The following is a 21,822-nucleotide window of genomic DNA, read 5'->3' on the forward strand; positions in this document are numbered from 1 at the left end:
GTTTCAAAAACGTCAATTTGGTACCATGTGGCTTGCAAAGAGTGGGTAACTTGTTGTATGAGCTCTGTTCCTTGGCAAGGCAGTGAGGGTAACACCCCTACCAACAGTTTTACAGAAAGCAAGCACTGGAACATATAATTATATTGTTGGTGATTAGGTGAACGCAAGTATCAAGTAGATGCGTGCATGTTGCCACCATGTACGATGGTTTATAGTACACTGTATGTTGAAATAATTATCGAATAAGACCAGGGATATCATATCACAGTTATGATAGGTGGGGAAAAGTCCTTTAAATGCCCGAACAGACAGACAAAACTTGGATTCCTAGTACAGAGAAATAGTGATATTCTTTGCTCTTTGAACGACCCAGTATAGCAGGAAGAGACTAGAAATATGCTTAAATTTTCTGAAATATATGAAGAAAAGTTCAAAGTTTGTGTGATTAACTATTAAAATCTTTTCAATAAGTTAACTTTATTTACTTTTTATTTTTATTTCCATATTGACTCTTACAACTTCGTTTGTGAATTACGTTACGTTGCTTGTTTTATTCTACAGACTTATTTTGAAATATAATTCATTGCCCATTCCCATCAAATTTATATGGACACAAGAAAATATTGCTTTATTATCTGTAAAGTAAGTAGTTATTATGTTCTTTAAGAACATGCAGCTTTTGAATTTCCCTGATATTTAACAAGATATGTGAAATGTGCCATAATCTGATTTGAAACAATCATAACACTTTGGAGATATATTTTATCATTTGCATAGGTATTGCAATATATTTTTTTTATTTCCCATAGTTTCATTTGTAAAAATACTGCTGTTTAATCATAAAAAAACCGTATTGATTTGCACTTTAAAGAATTAATGTGAATTACGTTACAAAGAAGACCAAAAAAAAAATGTCTAAAAAAATATTTCCTCTGAGTTTCAACATAACAAAAACTTAAAAATCTCTTCGTAAAAGGTATACAAATGAAAGCAGATGCATAATTCTCTGTTGAATTTAGTATGTAAGTTTTAAAAAAGAATAAATAAAATAAGTTTCTTATAAGACAACATTTTTTTTACTTTTTACCTTACAGATACTATGTGGTAAATGGACTATTTTAGAATTGATAGTCAATTTTCCATTGAACTATGGTTTTTAATTGGATAGTTACTCTATCTGCATCAAGTATCATTACTTAAAACACTATTTTGAATGCTACAATAAAAATTTATTTTACATTTTGTATAGTATTCCATGAAGTTACGTAATTCACTTCTAAAATTACACTTGATTTGTTAAATATGTCTGAAAAATATAATAACTGATTTTCCAGAGCTCATATATGTGTTTTCTGGTCATTCAGATATTGCTCTATCCAAATTTATACATTTCTTGCGATATCTGTTCTGAGCCGTTTTTTGAAAATTTTTGGGGCACTTTAACTGACTTTGGATGTACACAAACAATATGGATTACAACGGGCAAAAATTGCATATTTTAGTTCTAGATTTAAAGAAATTTTAAAAGTTGAATTTATCGTTGTCATCATGTTACACATATACTCTCCTATTCCTTACACATAGCTAACTATACATTTGTACCTCCATATCCATACCAATTTACACATCCATGCATTTACCAATCCACCCATCGATCTATCCAGTCACCAATGTATCCATCCCTTCCTTCATCCATCCATCCATCCATCCATCCATCCATCCATCCATCCATCCATCCATTTACTTATCATACCCATCCATGCATTTTACCAACCAATCCATCCATGTATTTATCAATCCATTCATCTATCTATCCATATACACTCATCCATCAATCTATCCATATTTTAGCCCCATACACTCCATTCTCTTTAGACATTTTCTTTATAAAAGTGGACAGCCAAAGCCTTCCAATGATACTCTAGAAAATATCATCTACTCACCCCTAGTTGGTTCACCCCCCCCATCCTTCTATCTGTCCATGCCAGCTAAGATCTTTAAAGTTTACACGTTCACAATTCCTCAATAAACAGAACACGTGGCCAGGAATTTAATTAGAAAAAGTTCTGTGGATGACTCTAACAACAAGTCTTATATAGGAGTCTTGGTGGTCATTTACTACCCAGCGGAGGATGCCTTAAACCTATAAATAAACTATTTTTAATAAACCAATATTTAGTCAAGAAAATATCCAAATCGTAAACTTTAACTAGTTAATCGTAAACTCTGAAATCCTTAGACTTCAGGTTTGAACATATTCTGTCATATAAAATAAACAGTGGGTTTGATCACAGCTTACTAAGTTCTCACACTAATACAAAAAATTAAATGTATATAACATGGTACATGTTTATCTAAAGAATTGCGAAAAATTATGTACAGCAGCGAATACACTATTCAATGGCACTTACTTGACGGTCGAAAACAATGTTTTCTTAATTTCAAAAAGTTTATCTTTCAAGTACAGTCAGCAAGAATTCTTATTTTTCTCCCGTAAAAAGGGGTTATTTCATTTAAAAATGTACAGAAAAACGCCTTGAAATGCTGTAAACTAAACAGTAAACGCACAATCAATCTAAACTGTACAAACAAATACACAAGACAACGAGTTTTAAAATTTGGTTTAGACTCATACAATGTCATTATTTACGCTACATGGAGTAAAATAAACAAACCAGTAATCTAAGTTATTATTTTGCGTTTTTTCTTCTACTTGATCACAACATCTTGAGGGCCAGTATCCTAAATCAAGTTCAGCAGAAAATTTCCATCACTTTATATAGATGCCCATTATTTACAAACATAACCTAGTTTCATTAAAGTGCGTGCTATTAGATGTGAGGAAAAATTTGTCTAGATTGTACTCACCTCTACTGGAGTCGTCTGGTTCTCGAGAACTTTGTATCCCCCAGCCGTGGATGCTGAGACTTAGATTTAAGGGTCTGAAGTGGCCCGTGCAAAAAAATAGGTCAAAATCAAAAACATCTCTGTTACTTGTGAGGTACTTTAACGATGCACTTAATTCAAAGTCCAGTGCTTTCCAGTGGCGAATCCAGGATTTTTTTTAGAATATTAATGTGGGGGGGGGGGGGGCGTGTGGGACAAAAGGCCAGGGGTCTGGGGCCGCCTTGGGGCTTTACGGTAGGGGGTAAAAAAAATCTTGTTGAGCTATTCTAGCTAAACTCGACATATAATAAGATCGATGAAAAAGAACAAAAACTGATTTTCTGTAGTTCTTCTATTTTTACATTTTAAATAATGACAAAAGGGGGCACCTCTCTCTCTCTCTCTCTCTCTCTCTCTCTCTCTCTCTCTCTCTCTCTCTCTCTCTCTCTCTCTCTCTCTCTCTCTCTCTCTCTCTCTCTCTCTGGTACAGTATAGACGGAAGAAATAATGTTTTTAATCTCGGTCATGATTTACCCCCCCCCCCCCTTTCAAAGAAAATAAAACAGCAAACAAAAAAGATGAAAAATGCATTGTTTCACCGATGAAAATCTTTTAACTTTTTTTTAAGGAGGGGGGGGGGGTCTTCTGATAATTTGTTATATATAAAATTTTTGATATACTAGGAAGGTGTAGATACAAAATTTCGAGATAAATCATTACAACATGACAGAATGGTCGGAGACATGACAACGTGGGTGATTAGATAGGAACTGCACCTAATTATCTATTACCATGGTAATTACCAGTGTTTATTCCGTAAACATGAAATGTATACATCGTCACCAGATTGCAGAGAAATTAATGTCTTCCTTCCTAAAATTACAAACCCCTAGCAGATCAAGGTAGGTATATAAACTAATTGTTCCATCACGAACCCAGTGGTCATCAAAGGACGCCGTCTATTCCGTCGTGCAGTGAATCACACCGATTCCATTCCGGCGTCAGAGGCACCTGACGTTTTACACTTATTTTTCTAATAAAAAAACATACCCCTATCTTATTATTTCTCCAGAATATATCGCTGTACACAAATGTCTTCGTGTTTCGGCTGTCAGCGGACGAGTCATTCTAATACCGAAATACAGAGAGAATCAAATCAACACTCCATTTTGATATATTGTATAATTTTTTTTTAATTTTATATTTATCTGGCTATATTCGGATTATATTATTTCAATCCGATTTCCTTCCGTATCATTTCAAATAAAGCTAATATTTACATACATTGGACAAGAACCGAACTACATGTATGTATAAGCCATGTATAGCAAAGAGACGTCACAGAAGGCTATCTTAATTAAAGATATAAAAAAAAAGAAGGGAAACATGGCCTTATTCTGTAAATGAACTCGAAAAATTAACATCTTCCTCATATCACTGGAAACCATACTTTATTAAATACTGTAAATTGTCTACAATATCAATTCTGGAAACCATACTTCATTAAATACTGTAAATTGTCTACAATATCAATTCTGGAAACCATACTTTATTAAATACTGTAAATTGTCTGCAATATCAATTCTAAAGGATCATTGTTTCCAATGTGCAATAAAAAAGCCACGAATTGTACACTTGTTGTATACTTTTATTGTTTTCACTGGTCTTTTTTTTCTCAATTAAATGTTTGGGGCTTCCAATTAAAAAAATGACATGATGTTCTGTGTCGTTCTTATTATGACGTCACAATGAATGGTCCTTATTTACCCACAAGTTTCGTTTGATACATGGTTTTTTATTGTGTCTTTTTTTTTTTTTGCGCAGCAAAGATTTTTCTTAAATTTACATACAAAAGATCGAATGAACAAGGAGTTGGCCTCCCCACTTAAATTGGGCTGTGGAAAAATTGACTTGAATATAAGGAAATGAAGAGCGTTATTGAAGTAAATTGCCCCCCCCCCCCCCCCCCCCCGATTAGGATTTTGGAAATTAAGGTTTGGTTTGCTTTTTTTCTTGCTTGTAAAATTTTTTGGATGAGTTTGGCCCCTCCCCACGCTGGTTCATTCATTCATTTTTTATATGTAAATTTAAGAAAATTTTAAGAGTTAAAATGGGGGACCAGCCACCCCCCCCCCCCCCCCGATGCTACGTGCCTGTAAAATCTAATTTGCAGCAAAGACGTTAAATTAAGAACTGATATGATTTGCAATTTTGTCTTCATTTATACTTATTTAAAGATTCCAAATAGGCTGGACATTTTGAGGTTTTTTAAATATTTTTTTAAAGAGGGAAAAAAAATGGAGTAAAATATGACGTAATGAAAGCGAGTTATCCCCCGTGTCGCGCACCTGCTCATCTGGCTCACACGAGCGTTTGTATCTAATATCAACAACCGTGACAGATAGACGATCCCGATTTTGTTTACACCGGAGGTTAGACAAGACAGGTCGTTGCTAACGTTTTAACGTGGATACTGGGAATGAAACAGTGACTTTTGAGAAATCCAGCTGATTCGAAATCTGAGACAGAAATCATAACGATGTATCAAAGAACGGGCCGACCTGATCCGGGCTTAATTTCAACAGCCAACTCTGTCCAATCAGAGATTCAGGATCTAATGCAGAGTGGGCAGTACTACTGCACCAACGAGTTGGCCAACGAACTGACGCGGATCAACAATGCCGTGGACCATCTCAAACTGGACGGAAACATCATGTCTACCTCCGACAGCTTCAAGCGCTTCTACGACCCTAGAAACAGCGTACCCGAGGGTGTCAGTAAGTATATTTTATATCACTGTCACTTTATAGAGGCATAACAGCTGGTATCATGTCGTCCATATCACAGAGGCAAATAGTTTAACTTCTTCTGGTACTTTAATTGCCTCCATACATTTGAAAATGTTTTAAAATGTACTTGATACTCAATTAATTATTTTATATTTATTCTATTAAGGTTCAATAATTAACAATCATAATGTACATGTTCACGAACTGGTCATCAATGAGTCAGTGTCCACGATGATATTTCAGACCCATCCAGTAACTTGGCCAATGCCGCGGGGTTCATCAGGGACCTGAAATCTAAACTGCATGTGAACTCACTGAGAGATAAACAGGAGAACCAGGTCCGTGAGCTTCACCAGTGGGGTGTGAACAATCTGAGGGGGATACAGCAGGTATGTGGGGGGTCAGGACCAGCTGTTCTTACAAGTATGTAAACCAGAACCTTGTATACTAATGTCATTAAAGTCGTTTGATAAGGCCTGGCCTGCCTTCATTTGACTCTCAACTTAATTGTGCTTGTTCTGTACATTAAGGATTTGTTGAACCATTTCACTATGTATTTATCCAAACTATGTACAGCCTATTGTGTCTTTGAAATTTAGCTGATATCTAGTTAAATTTGAAACAGGAGTAAAATCTGCTGATTAAACTGGCTCGATCAATCTCTGTAACCTGCAAGTCGAAACATCCTAGCCATGCATGCTTATTCTCATCACAACTGTATTTTTTCCTTAAGTACAATACAAGTTCTGTGGCTTTACAATATTGTTGTATTCAAATAAAGCTATTACCTAGTTCTAAGTACTCATTTTGATGACCTTGAATTCCAGTGACCTTTGACCCCCATCAAGGTAAAAAAAAATGTTCCTCACATGCACATTGAACACATGTGACACTTGTTTGATTGTGCAGCACTTAAATTCCGACATTTCGCAGCCGCTTCATCTCAAGTTACTGTGTCCAGTGATCTCTGAGTTCACATTCATTTTAAAAAAAATCTTTTATTCAGCCAATCATCCTCAAAACATAAACAACTTCAAGGAACATTTAATAATACATGTATTTTATCAATGCTCCATTATATGTTTTTGTTCCTATCAATATGCTGCGATTAACCAAAAGCTAAAAAATCATTCAAATCTAAATACAATCCAACATTATTCATATGATTTTTGGTTTGTTCTTTTAGCAGTAAATGTCAAATGAAGTGTTTATACAAGTTTTTTGATAGGCAAACATATTATATGTATATACAATGTAATTGTAGTGCTGTATGTGAAATAAGCTTAACCATTGTTTGTGACTTTAAATTATTAATTAAGTTTGTAAGATATTCTTCAGGTATTAATTCACAATTCTGGGTGGAACCTCAGCATGTTGTTGAATAAATCTGAGACTGCTTGTACATGATCAGCAAATTTCTGCATGAATTTTTATTTTGCAAAACTACTGTAGTCTATGTTTAGCAAACTGTTAGTTGCTATATATTTTGTGCTCTTGCCTCTCCATTTTTATTCAAGGCCGGTTTAAAGTGATGCAAAGCATGCAATCATGGCTTCTTCAGCCAGGAACAGATGTGTGAAGTGATACTTTTTGATGTTTGAATTCTGTCAGTTTAAAGGACATAACACAATTTATTACAGGGCAATAAAAGAACAGTTCTGCTGTGTGCATGTAAAAACAGGAATGTTGCCAAACATTGCCTCTAATGTCTCAATTTATGTCATAGTATACATGGATTGATTCCTATTCTTCTAACAAAAATGTTTCACATATTTTATATAAATTTTATATTTTTTGTTAATTGAACATATCTGATCCAGTTGATTGTGCCAGGTATATAAATTCTAGGGTTCAACAGATCTTTGGTTATACAGGGTTGTCTCTCTTGACAGGCCTTGGACACCTCTACATACAATGCCGCCGACCGTATCAGACAGTTCGGGGATTTTGTGGGGGTGACGGACAGATACACTGGGTACCGTCACAACCTGACCCGGGGGTCACGAGAGCCGGTCAGGATGGAGCCCAAGTGGGCGGACAGAACCCGCCAGACTGAGTACATAAACACCCTCAACTCGACCCGCCCCTGGACAGGTAAGCCTGCAGTCATTGTAATTTTGTGTACTATTTATGTATCACAGAGTACTTGATTTTGATTTCTGTAGCTTGTTATATAGTGAATTTACCAACATAATTAATTCCATAGTACATGCAGCAATTAATTGAAAATTTTATTGATTGGCCGAGTAATAAATCTATGAAAGATATCTTTGTGATTGACTGAGTAAATTAATGATTATAGGTGATACAGAAGGTGAGGAATGAAGATGTGGTATACTTTGTGGTGATTCTTAGCTTAACAATTGATATTATGAATGTTACTCTTGGAATTTTAGAACAGAGAGAGAGAGAGAGAGAGAGAGGCAGCCTTTGGATTGTTTTATTATAGTGTATACAGGTTGTTGGCATTGTGATAGATGTATGTCTTGTTTGTTTGCTTATGAATTTATATGATTGTGGTGATGGGGAAAAAGTCCTGAAGTACTGTCGGGAGTTGATTTTATTGATTATTATCAAAATCAACGATATGTTATGCAATTTTTTATAATATGAATTCTCGAACTTTTCCGACAAGAATATCGAGAAAACCCCAGATCATGCGCGGATCTAGAGGGGGGGTCGGGGGGGTCCCGACCCCCCCTGGAAAATGAAAATTTATTAAATTTACATAGTAAAATTATCGCGAAAATATGCCTCGGACCCCCCTGGCAAACACAATTATCCTTCGGACCCCCCCTGGAAAAATTTTCTGGATCCGCGCATGCAGATGAATCATGTTGTGTAATATTTAAAGATTGAATTAATTCCATAAAACTGTATATCAGTAATCGAAATGTTTCTAAAAATTGTACACGTCTGGATCCAAGCAATATTTAACTCTAGTCTCGTTCAACCAGACGCTCGGCTGTCTCCGTTAATCTCCGACTACCAAGAGAGATTCTCTGCTTGTAGGGGATTTACGGAGACAGCCAAGCGTCTGGTTGAACGAGACTATATTGAACTCTAGCGTAGGAATACATGCAACTACAAAAAACAATTGAATTGTTCGTACTATATAAAATCTGACTATTTTCAAGGTATTTATAGATACTTTTCTTTTGAAAAACAATGGTACAGCATACAGTACACCGAATTTATCTATTATTTTCAAGATCTACGTCTTGTCAGCGGTGATGATTTGTGCTTAGGTCCAAACACTGTTTCACTTTCGGTTTTCCAGAGTAACTGCATATGAGAGTTGATTAACATCACCCCCCCCCCCCCCCCCCAAAAAAAAAATAAATAAAACATAATCCCACAAAAACAAAATCATACGGGACATGATGTCCGACTTAAAAATTCTTTGAAATAAAAGCGAAGCTATGCAATGTTGTCCTCTTCCCTCTTCTTTTTAGGATTGTTTAAATGTTTTGTTTCTACATTTGATATTATATATTCGTATCTTTGAAATTTAAAACATTAACTTATCTCCACACATTTTAATCGTAGTCCATCGTAGTCCATAAGGTATGCTCGAAGAATGTTACATCGATGGAAAAATTGTATCATCTCATACTTTATTCAAAAGAACTTTGAGTTCACCTCTACCCCCATGTAACATATATAAATGCATGTAACTAAGGCATATCCACAAGCACATGACCTTATGTATTTTTTTCATAATGAAAACAGGTTAGAATTTTACGTCATTTATGAATTGTCCAATCATTTTTCTCCAGCCTTTCAGACGAGGTCCACTCCCCCCTCCTCTGTGTATTACGGAGAGCCTTCAGAGGCCCTACAGAACAGAGTCAGATTCGGGTGCACAATGCCAGCCAAACGCAACATCAGAGGTACGTTCATGTATACAAAGCTAACCGCAACATCAGTTATTAATATACAACGCAACACGCAACATTGTAGGTCAAATATAAACAATATGCCACATCAAAGGTCCGTGTACAAAGCCAAACCCAACATCAGAAGCTTGTATACATGTACAAACCAAACTAAACATCAGTTATCAATATACAACGCAACAAGCAACATTATAGGTACAATATAAACAATACGCAACATCAAAAAGCCAAACGCAACATCAGAAGCTAGTATGCATGTACAAACCAAATGGAACATTATTTATCAGTGATGACAGTATATAAAGCAACACGCAACATATTAGGTGTAATACAAATCATACGCAACACCAGAAGTCAGTAAACAAATCCAAACGCAACACAAGAGGAGAGAAAACAGCTACGCAAGTCTCAAAAGCAGCATCAGGACATTACAAAGCTACAATACATATTAACTGTAAAACGCAACTTCCTAGGTTCAGAATTTATTCATCTATAGACGCAAGCAACACGCAACACAGACAGCTGCATATATTGAACTTCTGTATATGTTCCGTTATCGAAAAACAACGCATGCAACACTCAAAGTATAGTTATCTTTGTTTATAGAACGCAACACATAGATCGATAGATCTATTTAGTGAGCGCCAGACAAACACAATGCAAAATGCAGAAAAGTTCGATATGCACGTATTTGTATTTGAACAAGATACATCGCAGTGCAGACTCTTTTTCAACAACGCCAACGTCGAATTTAGGAACCTATCAAGTCTTAAACTTTTAAGACAATATGGCGATTTAAACGGTTTGTTTAATTGCTTGCATCAATCAATATGGTGTGTATCAGCATAGCTCAGTGGTTAAATTATCGGTCTTGTGAACCGCTGATCATAAGTTCGAATCCGCAAGAGGCTTTTGTTCATATTTACTAATTAATTTTTTCAACATCAGAATTGTTTATTCAAAATTGAATATTTTTTCGCTATTCTGACTTACATATACTTCATATGCATACTGCTAGCGCTATCAATCATAATCAGGTCATTTTCCCCTGGTTTGAGAAACTGTTTCAAGGAGTAAGTGTAATGTAAAACATTAATGCAACAATTGGACGATACCTTTATCTACACACCATCTACCAAACGCTATAAACGCAATAAAGGGAACGTTTTAAAAAACCATTGTCCGCCAACGCAACCGCAGCGTCATAAATACCGCACGCCAAAAACAACGCCAGTCCCTTGTTTAGTAAAGGAAGAATGCATTTGTTCAAAAGAATATAAATTATTACAGATATACTTACATACGCAAGAACGCTTTTAGTGGGGGGGGGGGGGGGGGGGGGGTTAAGGTAAAAATCTTGAATTGTATCTGGACACTTATCTCGCGTACATAAAGCAAACTCATTAATATCAGGTGCCAATCAATCGATATAGGTATATAAATATATAACGCACAGTATGCATGCAAAATATATAAACGGGAAAAAGGCTGTCAATTAAAACCGTATTCAGGACCAGTTATTAAGACTTTAAATATTGGGATTTTAAAACCTTGCAGTGAAGCGTGCGGTCATTGTTAAACTGTACAACTAGGGTAGAACAAAAACCTGGGGGTGATTAGGTGTGCGAATTAAACCTGTGGTCGCTTCATTCTGCCTAGTAACGTAGAGTATTGATATTCTGGAAGCCATGCCACGGTAAGAGGAACACTTTCAGTCCCAGACAGGGCAATTAGTCTTATTTTCATTGTCAAACATAAGATATAGAGATTTCGAGCCGAGAAAAATATGCATGTAAATTTTTATATCGCTCTCGAAAAAAAATCGGTGTTCATTCATTGTATTTTGATAATTAATTACATTTTAAAATTAATGAAAATGTCGATACAACTTCGCTTTCTTTTGTACTACAAGGCTTTTGTGTTTGGTATCCAAGAAGCGGCAATAATCGATCTCGATGCCTTGCTTTTTATGTTCTACTAAATAATTAAACGTGCATTTTTCAGAACATGACCCGTGAAAGAAAGAAATCATTAGAATATATTAGATATACATTATTCCGTCGTGAAAACTTATAGCAACACATGCATGCCTTCTTTTTGGGCTATTTATTTCGATCAGAATAAAATTACGGTTTCAGTTCGAGGAAAGTGTCAGTTCATAGGAACATCAAATCGTCAGTTAAATGATTTATAATACACCAGAGCCGTTCAATTTTATATGAAATGCAAAGTTCACTGACTACTTAAACAGTTAAACCACATGCATCACCGTTTTATCTTTGAAATACGTTCTCCAATATTCCAGAATGTTCCGTCATTACTTAATAAAGTGTAGAGGGATTTCAGATCATCTAACCATATCCTTTTTTGGGGGGGGGGGGGGAGAGTTCAAACTTGAGGCTTTGCGTCACATTTTATTTGTAATGCACAACAAAAGTTGAATGTTTATCTTTAAGTAAAACATATTGTTATAGAATATATTTAGGAAATAGAAAAATGTACGAAAAATTAGGCCTAGTGGTCAGATGCCTTACATATAGTACATATATCGTATAGATATTTACCCCTAATGACGTCGAAACCAGATTTTTAAGGAAGGAGATGTAATCCAAACAATAAAAAATAACATGTGAGCATTAAATTGCCAAAGTAAATTCATTTTTGGTATTCGCTCGGAAGATAGATATAATCATTTAGGAGTGTTCGATCGGCAGTTAACCTTATATATTATCATTATGGGGTGTTCGATCGGCATATTCAGTATATTATAAGCTATTTACATTTTATCAAATCGGTTGATTCTGTAACAGGACACATTTTGTTAGGAACATCTCTGACATCACTGGTTATATATCCGTGACCTTACCTGCCTTTGGTAGGGGTGGGGTTGTTACTTTTGAATTTCTACAAACAACTCTATACAGTGTAACTTTGATCTACATAAACTGTATACTGTGTAACCTTGATCCCATTGCAGGTTACCAGACCATTGACAGCTTATACCCACGCAGCAACACTTTCTACGTCGAACCGAGCGCCACACACAACAGCGGTCTGCAGGCCCTGAAGTCTATGAACGCATACAACGCCAGAACAAAGGACGACTCTAACATTGGCAGAATGAGCGCCACCAAGGGACCAGTAGCTCTCTCCGTGCAGGAACAGGCCGGGATCAACACCACCTTCCCCGGCCGTACCGAGTACATGCACAAGTACCAGACCCCACCTATGGATATCCCCACCAGTGACTTTAACATTAACCCCAAGCCGAATTTCCTCTTGCACGGCCGCCCGCTAGGGGAGACAACCTACGAGAGGCACAGCACGGAGTACCAGACCCGCTACGAGTTCCCAGACAGCAACAAAATTGTGCGCATGCCCTGGCTACGGAAGTGATCTCTCTGTGGATTTTTCATTTGTTGAACTTTTTTTCTCGAGTCTTTAAGCAAGTTTTCGATGTGCCGAGATATTTATTTTTTAATAAATTGATAGCATAATGTAGATTTAGTAAGACTATTCTGAAGAATTGGTTGGCTTTGTAAAGATGACTCTATTTTGTAACCAGATAACTTGTGTTGTGTCCAATCATTGCCTACACTGAACCTCTGTAACTCACTCTGCTGTCCATCATACTGAATTTATCAGGGTTTAGCCCAAAACAAAACTAACAGAAATAAAACATGTTAAGTTTAATACTGCCTACATTGTTGTTTATACAGAGAATACGATTGTTTACTTTTATACCTACAGACATTGATCAATTTGACCTTTTGATGAATGCAACTTTACCTTTGACCTTTTTTAAAAAGGTCATCTAGTATTTTAACATACATGTACATACATCAATACTTGTACATAATTTTTAATCTCATTGGCATAAAAATTAAACCAATTACCATATAAGATTAGGTGGAAAATACACTTTATAACCTGTATTTATTTTTTAAACATGTTTATATGCATATAATATTCAACACCTCATAGAAAGTTCATGTTCAGTATATATAAAATTAAAGTTGAAGCAGTAGTTCTCCTTGGTAGAAAGTTTTGATGTTTAGTACACCAAATAGTTTCAGGGTAAACATACAACTATGTTATTTAATTCAGTTGATAAATGTTATCGACAAAGTAAACAAAATTTAATCCCCAAGGAATATATCTGCTACAACAGTATGTTAAAAAGCATCTGGATCACAAGTGAGCTGAATCAAATCGTAAAACGTGAGAATCAATGATCCATCACAGAGGCCAGCACTTGGCCATTCAGTAAAGGGGCAGACAACTCATACATAAACCAAGTGCCACGCCCACCCCAGGATAAGAGACCGAGTCATCACTAGCTTCTGTGGACGCTTAGCAGGCTTCACTGTCTGTGCCTGACACTGTCTCCATGTCAACACTACTGCCCACCCATACTGCTAGCTTTTCTCATCGCTGGAAGTCTCAGGGAACTGCAGCTTTTCGAACACTTCCTTTCTCAAGGTCAGGTGATTGGCAATTTCATTTGGATCAGTAAACAGATGGGGCGACACCTACACAGATATGACAGACTGTGATAATTCAACTTTAATCCTGATTCAGGTTTATTAAAAATACTTGGAACAAACTGGTTAACATGAAACATGTTTATGAAAAATATTTACAAATGGAACTACGTGTATCTGGTTAACATCACCTGCTATTAGTGTTGAATGGTGATCGTTTATTACAACAGTTGGTTTTAAATATATTATTACTAAAAGTTTCACCTAGATCATTTGTTTGGAACTTAGTATAGATTATTTAGGTACATATTACAGGTACAACACATACATTACAAACAAAATTATAAATGTACTACCTTGATATCTTTCACTTGGTCATCTTTGGTGGAGAATTCTCTCAGCATATAGTTATTGCCTGACTTAAAAGTAAAACCAGCTTCAATACACCAACAGGTAAAATAGTGAACCTTCTTAATGTTTTTCTTGTTTTAACAAAATATAAACATTTAAAATACATAGTTATAATACATATAGAATGGATGGCACACTTCACTTTTCCTTCTTTTTCTGTTATTTGTAATTAGAATCTTTATAAACTAATAATAAGGAGAAGCTGTTACCTGGTAATGGAGTCGTGTATCATTCACTCGTATCATCACGTTGTCCACTCTCATAAAGAACCGCAGCAGAATGAAAAAACCGGAGGGCATCACTCTCTGTAGTAAAGATCAGAAGATTCAAATCTCCACAACGGTGGATCTTTATAAATGTGGAGGGGTGGGGAGTCATCTCAGAAATTAATAGGGGGGATTAATGGGGGTGGACTCAGTGGAGCGATCTTGTAGGTGTATTTATATAATGTCATGGTTAATCGCACAGATCCTCTTATCTTTAGGAGGACCTGTCGGCACATCATTTTTACTGTAGGTGAACCTCAGACATCCATGTTGTAAGACTCGACAACACCGAGAGCTGTCTCACCAACGGTTGAAGATTTCTACTACTGTTAACATGGTTATTTATGCGTGGGGGAAATTTACACTAGTTATGCAGTAGGCCTAAAACCGTGTAAAATATCCCCGCACATATGATAAAAACTCAATATTTTAGAGTGGTATATCATGCATCCGCGTATTTAATACCCACGCCTATTGTTTGACCATAGAAAACGCATACTTAACCACCAGCGTAAATAACCACTTTTACAGTATTTCAGTACAATTCATACTGTCACCATAATTCAATGACAGGTCTTGAGATAATGAGATAATATTTTCTTATACATGCAATTCAATGAAGTCATAAAGCTGATGTAAGAAAAATAACACAATTGTACACGTACAAAGTTACAGATATGAGTACTTATTCAATGCAGTACATGTAGGATACAGTTGAAGGGAGATAACTCCATGAAGTTGTGCAAAACAAGTTGATTTTTCTCACCATTCTGACATCAGGCAAAGTATAATAAAATAAAAGAGAAGGGAGATACTCCATGGAGTAGATCAAGTTGATCTCACCATTCTGACATTCAGGAGAGACGTTCCATGTACATGTAATACAATAGAAGGGAGATAACTCCATGGATATGATTTTACTCACCATTCTGACATTCAGGAGAGACGTTCCATGTACATGTAATACAATAGAAGGGAGATAACTCCATGGAGATGATTTTACTCACCATTCTGACATTCAGGGTCCATTCTGACATTCAGGAGAGACGCTCCATGTACATGTAATACAATAGAAGGGAGATAACTCCATGGAGATGATTTTACTCACCATTCTGACATTCAGGGTCCATTCTGACATTCAGGAGAGACGCTCCATGTACATGTAATACAATAGAAGGGAGATAACTCCATGGAGATGATTTTACTCACCATTCTGACATTCAGGAGAGATGCTCCATGTACATGTAATACAATAGAAGGGAGATAACTCCATGGAGATGATTTTACTCACCATTCTGACATTCAGGAGAGACGTTCCATTATCTGCCAGCTCGTCCTCAAACAGCAGCATGTCCTCATAAAACAGGATCTTCTCTCGAACCTTCAGCTTCTCTATGTCTATCCTCTCCGTCGTCTCCGATACCTAGATAAAATAAGCTGAGATGCTTTCAACTTTATAATGCAAAACTATTTTTCTTCATATGCAATGCAATTGTCAAGTATTCTCTTTTCTTCTACATGTCAAAAGGATATGAAAAGAAGCCCCTTAATATTTACAGTGATCTTTTTGTTTGCATTTTCAATGAGGGTTCCTTTGTAGTCTGTTGTAAACGTCCAATCAAACGGCTTCACAACATCATTGATATGTTCACAGTCAGACCTGAATATGAAAGGCATCAATCTTATTTTTTGAAATTTTCCTAAAACAAAAAAAAATTCTTAAAAGAGATAAACCAGATATATTTTATGAGATTGGCACAAAACTGCAAATAAATTATAACATATCTAAAGCAGTCCCTTTTCAGTGGACAAAAAAGCATTTTCTAATAAGATCAAAACCTTTTAATAAATTTTACTGATATGGTACAAGACTAAGTTTTGATTTGACACTAAAAGAGAGTGAGATGGTACAAGACTAAGTGTTGATTTGACACTAAAGGAGAGTGAGATGGTACAAGACTAAGTGTTGATTTGACACTGAAAGAGGGTGATATGGTACAAGACTAAGTTTTGATTTGACACTAAAAGAGAGTGAGATGGTACAAGACTAAGTGTTGATTTGACACTAAAGGAGAGTGAGATGGTACAAGACTAAGTGTTGATTTGACACTAAAAGAGAGTGAGATGGTACAAGACTAAGTGTTGATTTGACACTAAAAGAGAGTGAGATGGTACAAGACTAATTGTTTATTTGACACTAAAAGAGAGTGAGATGGTACAAGACTAAGTGTTGATTTGACACTAAAAGAGAGTAAGATGGTACAAGACTAAGTGTTGATTTGACACTGAAAGAGAGTGAGATGGTACAAGACTAAGTGTTGATTTGACACTAAAAGAGAGTGAGATGGTACAAGACTAAGTGTTGATTTGACACTAAAAGAGAGTGATATGGTTCAAGACTAAGTGTTGATTTGACACTAAAAGAGAGTGAGATGATCGAGTTAACCTGGCTTCTCTCCATGCCTGAGAAACAGCCACCTTAAGAGGATCATGATGGGCGTCCACTCGCTTCAATGCATCCAACGCATTGAACTCAATCCCATACCCGTCAGAGTGGACCACTCGTAAAACGTTGTCCGCAAAAATCATCTCCGGGACCTGTGGCAGCTCTAACTGGGACTCAAACCTGAAAGAGTGGAACAATTCAGTTTAATGTCAGAATGATTAAATTCAGTGGGTAAAGTTCACAACTATTCTCTGAATGGACCATACAAAACCAAAACTTTGACCAGCTAAAACAATTTGTCAAGTTTCTTAAACTATATACATGGTTATAACCAGTTCATAAAGGAGCATCAGCCAGGTGACACGTTCCTGATCTGTCACCCTCCCCCTCTATCATAGTAATTTCCTGCATCTATTTAGTATTATGTTGATTACCTCTGCCTGGCTGGTCCCTCCGAGGTCAGTATGTGGCTCTTCACAGACAACATGTTCCACGGTCCAAATTGATACGTCTCCGAGCAGGCTCGGGATCGAGTGGCCACATTGCCACGCTCTGACATTCTCAAAACTATCAGAAATGAAATAAAAGATGTTAAAAGGACTCTATTATAGAGCCTATAAAGGTCTGTATTTTCTGAATATGATAATCATATGCCGGGTGTATACATGTACATCACTCCAAAAACCAAACATACATGTAGGCAACGACAGTTCTTGTAATGGTTTATGCTTTTCTTTCTCATTCGTAAAAACATCATTAACAGGAGACAATTTAAAGCAGAACATATATAATTTACATTATTATTTTTATAGAATCTCGCCTTTCGCACACACAAACCTCGTTCCAATGAATGTGGAACATCGAGCCCGATGAAATTATAGGTGGAAAATTTGGGGGGGGGGGGGTGTTTTTGCCGTTCACGAGGGCTCGATGGTCGTGGTCATTAAACCATATAAATCTCCTTTAAATGAAGAGCTCTGTATAAAGATATAGGAAATCAATCGAAGAGCAGGGGATCATGGGACAAGACTAAGGAAAATTTATATTTTGAATTAAACTGTTAAAGCACATGGAATTTTTCTTCGCAAAACAATAGTTTAGAACTAAACAAATCAATATAAAATTTTAGGTAGATCTGATGGTTAATTTGTTCACCAATAAGCCCTCCTCTCTCTCTCTCTCTCTCTCTCTCTCTCTCTCTCTCTCTCTCTCTCTCTCTCTCTCTCTCTCTCTCTCTCTCTCTCTCTCTCTCTCTCTCTCTCTCTCCTTGGCTTTGAAATTCTTATAACCAAAACCCTCAAAAAATCACTGTCCTCTGCGTTTGCTTTGCTGATTAAAGGACATTAATATTCACAAACAAGATATGTTTTACATTCATCAACATTTAAGCCTGGTGTTTTGTGTATTTAAAGTCTGCGGCGGCTAGGAGTGATCTACATGAACCTACACACACGTCCAGGTTGTCAAATTACACAAGGCTTTAAATACAGACCTGCAGTGTCTAAATCGCAAATGGGTCCTGACACAATCAAGTATGCAAACAAATCCGATTGATAACTGTGTCTGATTCAAATCAAATTCAAATGAATTCTTGACTTATCTTTAGAATACATTATTTAATGAGATATTAACTGGTCGGGGGTCACTGAGTATTTAGATGTATTAAAAAACTTGATATATTTAAAATTCCAGTTTCAGATTTGAAATTCAAATTTGAATTTTGAATTAAAAAAAATCGTGGTAGTCTCTGGGTTCTTCGGTGGCGGGGAGCCGGGTTGGGTTCGATCGGGTGTACGTGGAGACTTGCATAAGAATGGTTCCAGTTTCTGACAAATAAGGAGACCACAGTTACACAGAATGAATCATTGTACTTCAAGTCGATAGGTTTACGAGTTACAATTGATGAACATTTCAGATAAGAAATTAGATATCCAATCCACAGGAACAATTAATCATGTACCATAGTATGGAGGTAAGTGAAAGTACGAATATTAAAATTTATAGATTCTTGGATAGATGATATTAACTACTATAATATTTTTCTTATCTAAGATTTTCTGAGATTATCAGGTTTTGTGTTCTGTGCTAGAAATCAGAGAGAGAGAGAGAAAAAAAAAAGCTGCAACGAAACAGTGACGGTTTTAGCGGACGCTTAGTTGTAGATTCTGTTTTATGTAGCTTGAATATAGATATTTGCAATACAGAAGTAAAAATTATATTAATGCAGCAAAGAACATTTAATTGGACAACGCATATCAAGTAACCTTTTCAATTAATGTATCAAAATTAGAACGGTCGAATTGAACTCCAGCGCAAATTGGTTTTATTAATTAAAATCCGATATCGACACAACGGGAACCTGTTGGTATTCTCCCCTGGTTAGGTCGATACATAAAAACACAAACCATGTAGTTGGTGTAACAAGAGTCATAATCAAAGACAAACACTTGAGCTGTTGATTGCGAACAAACTGTTTATTCAAAGGCTATTGAAATGGCTTCTCTTACCCCGGGCTGGCTACCTACGTATTTAACTCTAAAGTAACTTTTTCCTCTGACCGTTCCAAGTTTATTTGATTGACCAAGTGGATCTAAATTCTAAAATTGTCCGAGCTTGTTCTTACGCCACCTGCCTGCAAATTGCTGCCCAGAATGCAATTGGTACGTTGGTTAATTGCATCAATGAGGTAAGGGTAGGCGAAGCTAGACTATTATACATGTATGTAACCATGTATATGGTCAACGCTAAAATGAATGCTATAATTACAAAAGCAGTTAGTGCTTAAAAAAAATTGAACTACTTGTATATATTGTTAAATAATAATAATGATTAAAATGGATGCCAAGGATGAACAAAATTTATTTCAGCAGAGTATTTTCCAGAAGAAGAAAAATTAGAATCACCATACTTTTGCTATACAAACATTGCAATAGCAAGAATATAATGCTAGTAAGCAATGAACAATCAATCATTTAGCAGTTATAGCAGTTAGCAGCTACATCAAATGTTCCTTAAGCGTATTGTAGCGTATTATATAGAGGAGCGATTGTACTAGTCTAATTTTTAATCAGGTTTAAGCTGAAATAGCATTTAGTGGGAATTAATACTAGTGAAATGTTTCTTATTTTCATGAAATTTTCAATGATAAATAAGATTGTCTAGCTGAGGAGATAAAACTGTACAGGTTGCTATCTAACCTAAATTCGGCTTTGATGAAAGCCGGGTCTTGAAAATTCAATATAATAGCAAAATTAACACGACACTGTTAATCACCTATAGTCAATCGTCCTTTCCATTTGGAAAAAACACGACAATTTTAACAATAGTAATTAAATCATTTATTTGTAAAGTTATTATTACGATTTCGTCTACACCTAATGTATTGTAGCAATGTTTACATGAGATTTGTACACAGACACTATGTGAATATATATATAATACTTCCTGTGTCTCTGATGGTTGGACACTTTGTGTTAAGATTGACGATGGGCGAGTTAAACTTATATATTTATTAGTTTTATTGACAATACCGCTGTTGAAATTCAAAGCGCTGAAAATCGACATTTCTGTTTGTCTGTTTTCCCATGATAAGGAACCCAGTATATTGCGAGACTCTCTTTTCATACCACGTTTTACGACTTTAATTAAATTTTTATAGAGTCATCAACTCTGATTTTTCTATTCCTTACAGATAACACAGCTGGGCATGAAATCAATTATAAGTCTTCGTAGCCTCTGCAATCCTTGTTTCTTGCCTTAGATTGAAGCCATGTCACAGAACAGAAGGACTTTCATTCCCCCGCGACAACCAATCCGTCTGCCGAACATTGCCACTGGAATTCAACCGGTCAGTGACGTCAGAGAAAGTGTTCAGAGTCAGCCACAGAAATCTCCCCGACGTATCGAATTCCAGTGGCAGACGTCAACGTCAAGAAACGCCAAAACTTCCCCCGATCCATCGGGAAATCATGAACGTTTATTTCCCGCCGAGTCGCTGTCGTCAACGCGACGTCATAAAACGTGGGGCGTGGGTGACGCCGGGAGAGGGTGCCACAGGGCCAGTCCCGAGGCCAGGGAGACAGGGCTCTATAACCCGACGATAAGTGACATGTTCGTTCTTCTATCCCATAGGGAAGATTCAGTGGCGCTACCCCCATCAGAAAGCCCGAGGGTGGGGGACCTTCTCACCGTGGACCAGGATAAGGTTCGAGAGAAACAATACGTTCTGGACGACATCTACCGGCAGCCAGTCGTGTCCAGATTCGAGAGAGACGAACTCTACATACCCAGTGTCTATTCCAAATACTTCGCCTGCAGGGAGTGTAGAACAGCTTACGTCTCTAAAATGTTTACAAAACAATACGTACGTCGAAACAACAGAGACCCAAAGTGTTTCAAACCCTCCAACGCAGAGAAAGAAAGACGGCATTTCTGTGACGTGTTAGGGAAAAGGTTTTGTGCTTCTTGTATGGAAAGAGAAAATCGAAAGTTTTCCAGGTCTCTACATCAGCTACCATTAGGACATCCTCCAGGAGAGTCCCGGGCACTGCCCCAGACAATACCTAAGACTCCACCCAGGAGAATATCTCCAACACTTCCTAATACCCAACCCCTGGAACTGACCGACTACACGCACCAAAG

General features: G+C 36.6%; 2 protein-coding genes and 1 long non-coding RNA gene across 5 annotated transcripts; 1 reads left to right on the plus strand and 2 right to left on the minus strand.

Moving 5' to 3' along the window:
• Positions 1-1,475: 1,475 nt before the first annotated feature.
• LOC128182781 (uncharacterized) lies at positions 1,476-4,054 on the minus strand. Its single transcript, XR_008243467.1, has 3 exons — positions 3,690-4,054; positions 2,869-2,942; positions 1,476-2,143 (listed from the first exon to the last, which is right to left on the minus strand). It is a non-coding gene; the product is annotated as an uncharacterized LOC128182781 (long non-coding RNA).
• A 1,218-nt stretch (positions 4,055-5,272) lies between these two features.
• Positions 5,273-13,267, plus strand: LOC128183882 (uncharacterized). Its single transcript, XM_052853096.1, has 5 exons — positions 5,273-5,663; positions 5,919-6,064; positions 7,568-7,769; positions 9,455-9,568; positions 12,552-13,267. The coding sequence occupies exons 1-5, from the start codon at positions 5,426-5,428 to the stop codon at positions 12,968-12,970; spliced, it is 1,119 nt and encodes a 372-aa protein (XP_052709056.1). The 5' UTR covers positions 5,273-5,425; the 3' UTR covers positions 12,971-13,267.
• Positions 13,268-13,420: 153 nt separating this feature from the next.
• Positions 13,421-18,045, minus strand: LOC128183883 (TIP41-like protein). Of its 3 annotated transcripts, none has more exons than XM_052853099.1 (8): positions 18,002-18,045; positions 17,616-17,748; positions 17,182-17,361; positions 16,293-16,395; positions 16,027-16,158; positions 14,679-14,774; positions 14,415-14,477; positions 13,421-14,106 (listed from the first exon to the last, which is right to left on the minus strand). In XM_052853099.1, exons 2-8 carry the CDS (start codon positions 17,738-17,740, stop codon positions 13,993-13,995), a joined length of 813 nt encoding a protein of 270 aa, XP_052709059.1. In that variant the 5' UTR covers positions 17,741-17,748; positions 18,002-18,045; the 3' UTR covers positions 13,421-13,992. The 3 variants fall into 3 exon arrangements, with proteins under 3 accessions (XP_052709059.1, XP_052709060.1, XP_052709057.1); XM_052853100.1 differs by having other exon boundaries at positions 18,019-18,041; XM_052853097.1 differs by having other exon boundaries at positions 17,876-18,013.
• Positions 18,046-21,822: the final 3,777 nt, after the last annotated feature.

The sequence above is a fragment of the Crassostrea angulata genome, chromosome 5 (genome assembly GCF_025612915.1).
Source record: "Crassostrea angulata isolate pt1a10 chromosome 5, ASM2561291v2, whole genome shotgun sequence".
NCBI classification, from domain to species: Eukaryota; Metazoa; Mollusca; class Bivalvia; order Ostreida; family Ostreidae; genus Magallana; species Magallana angulata.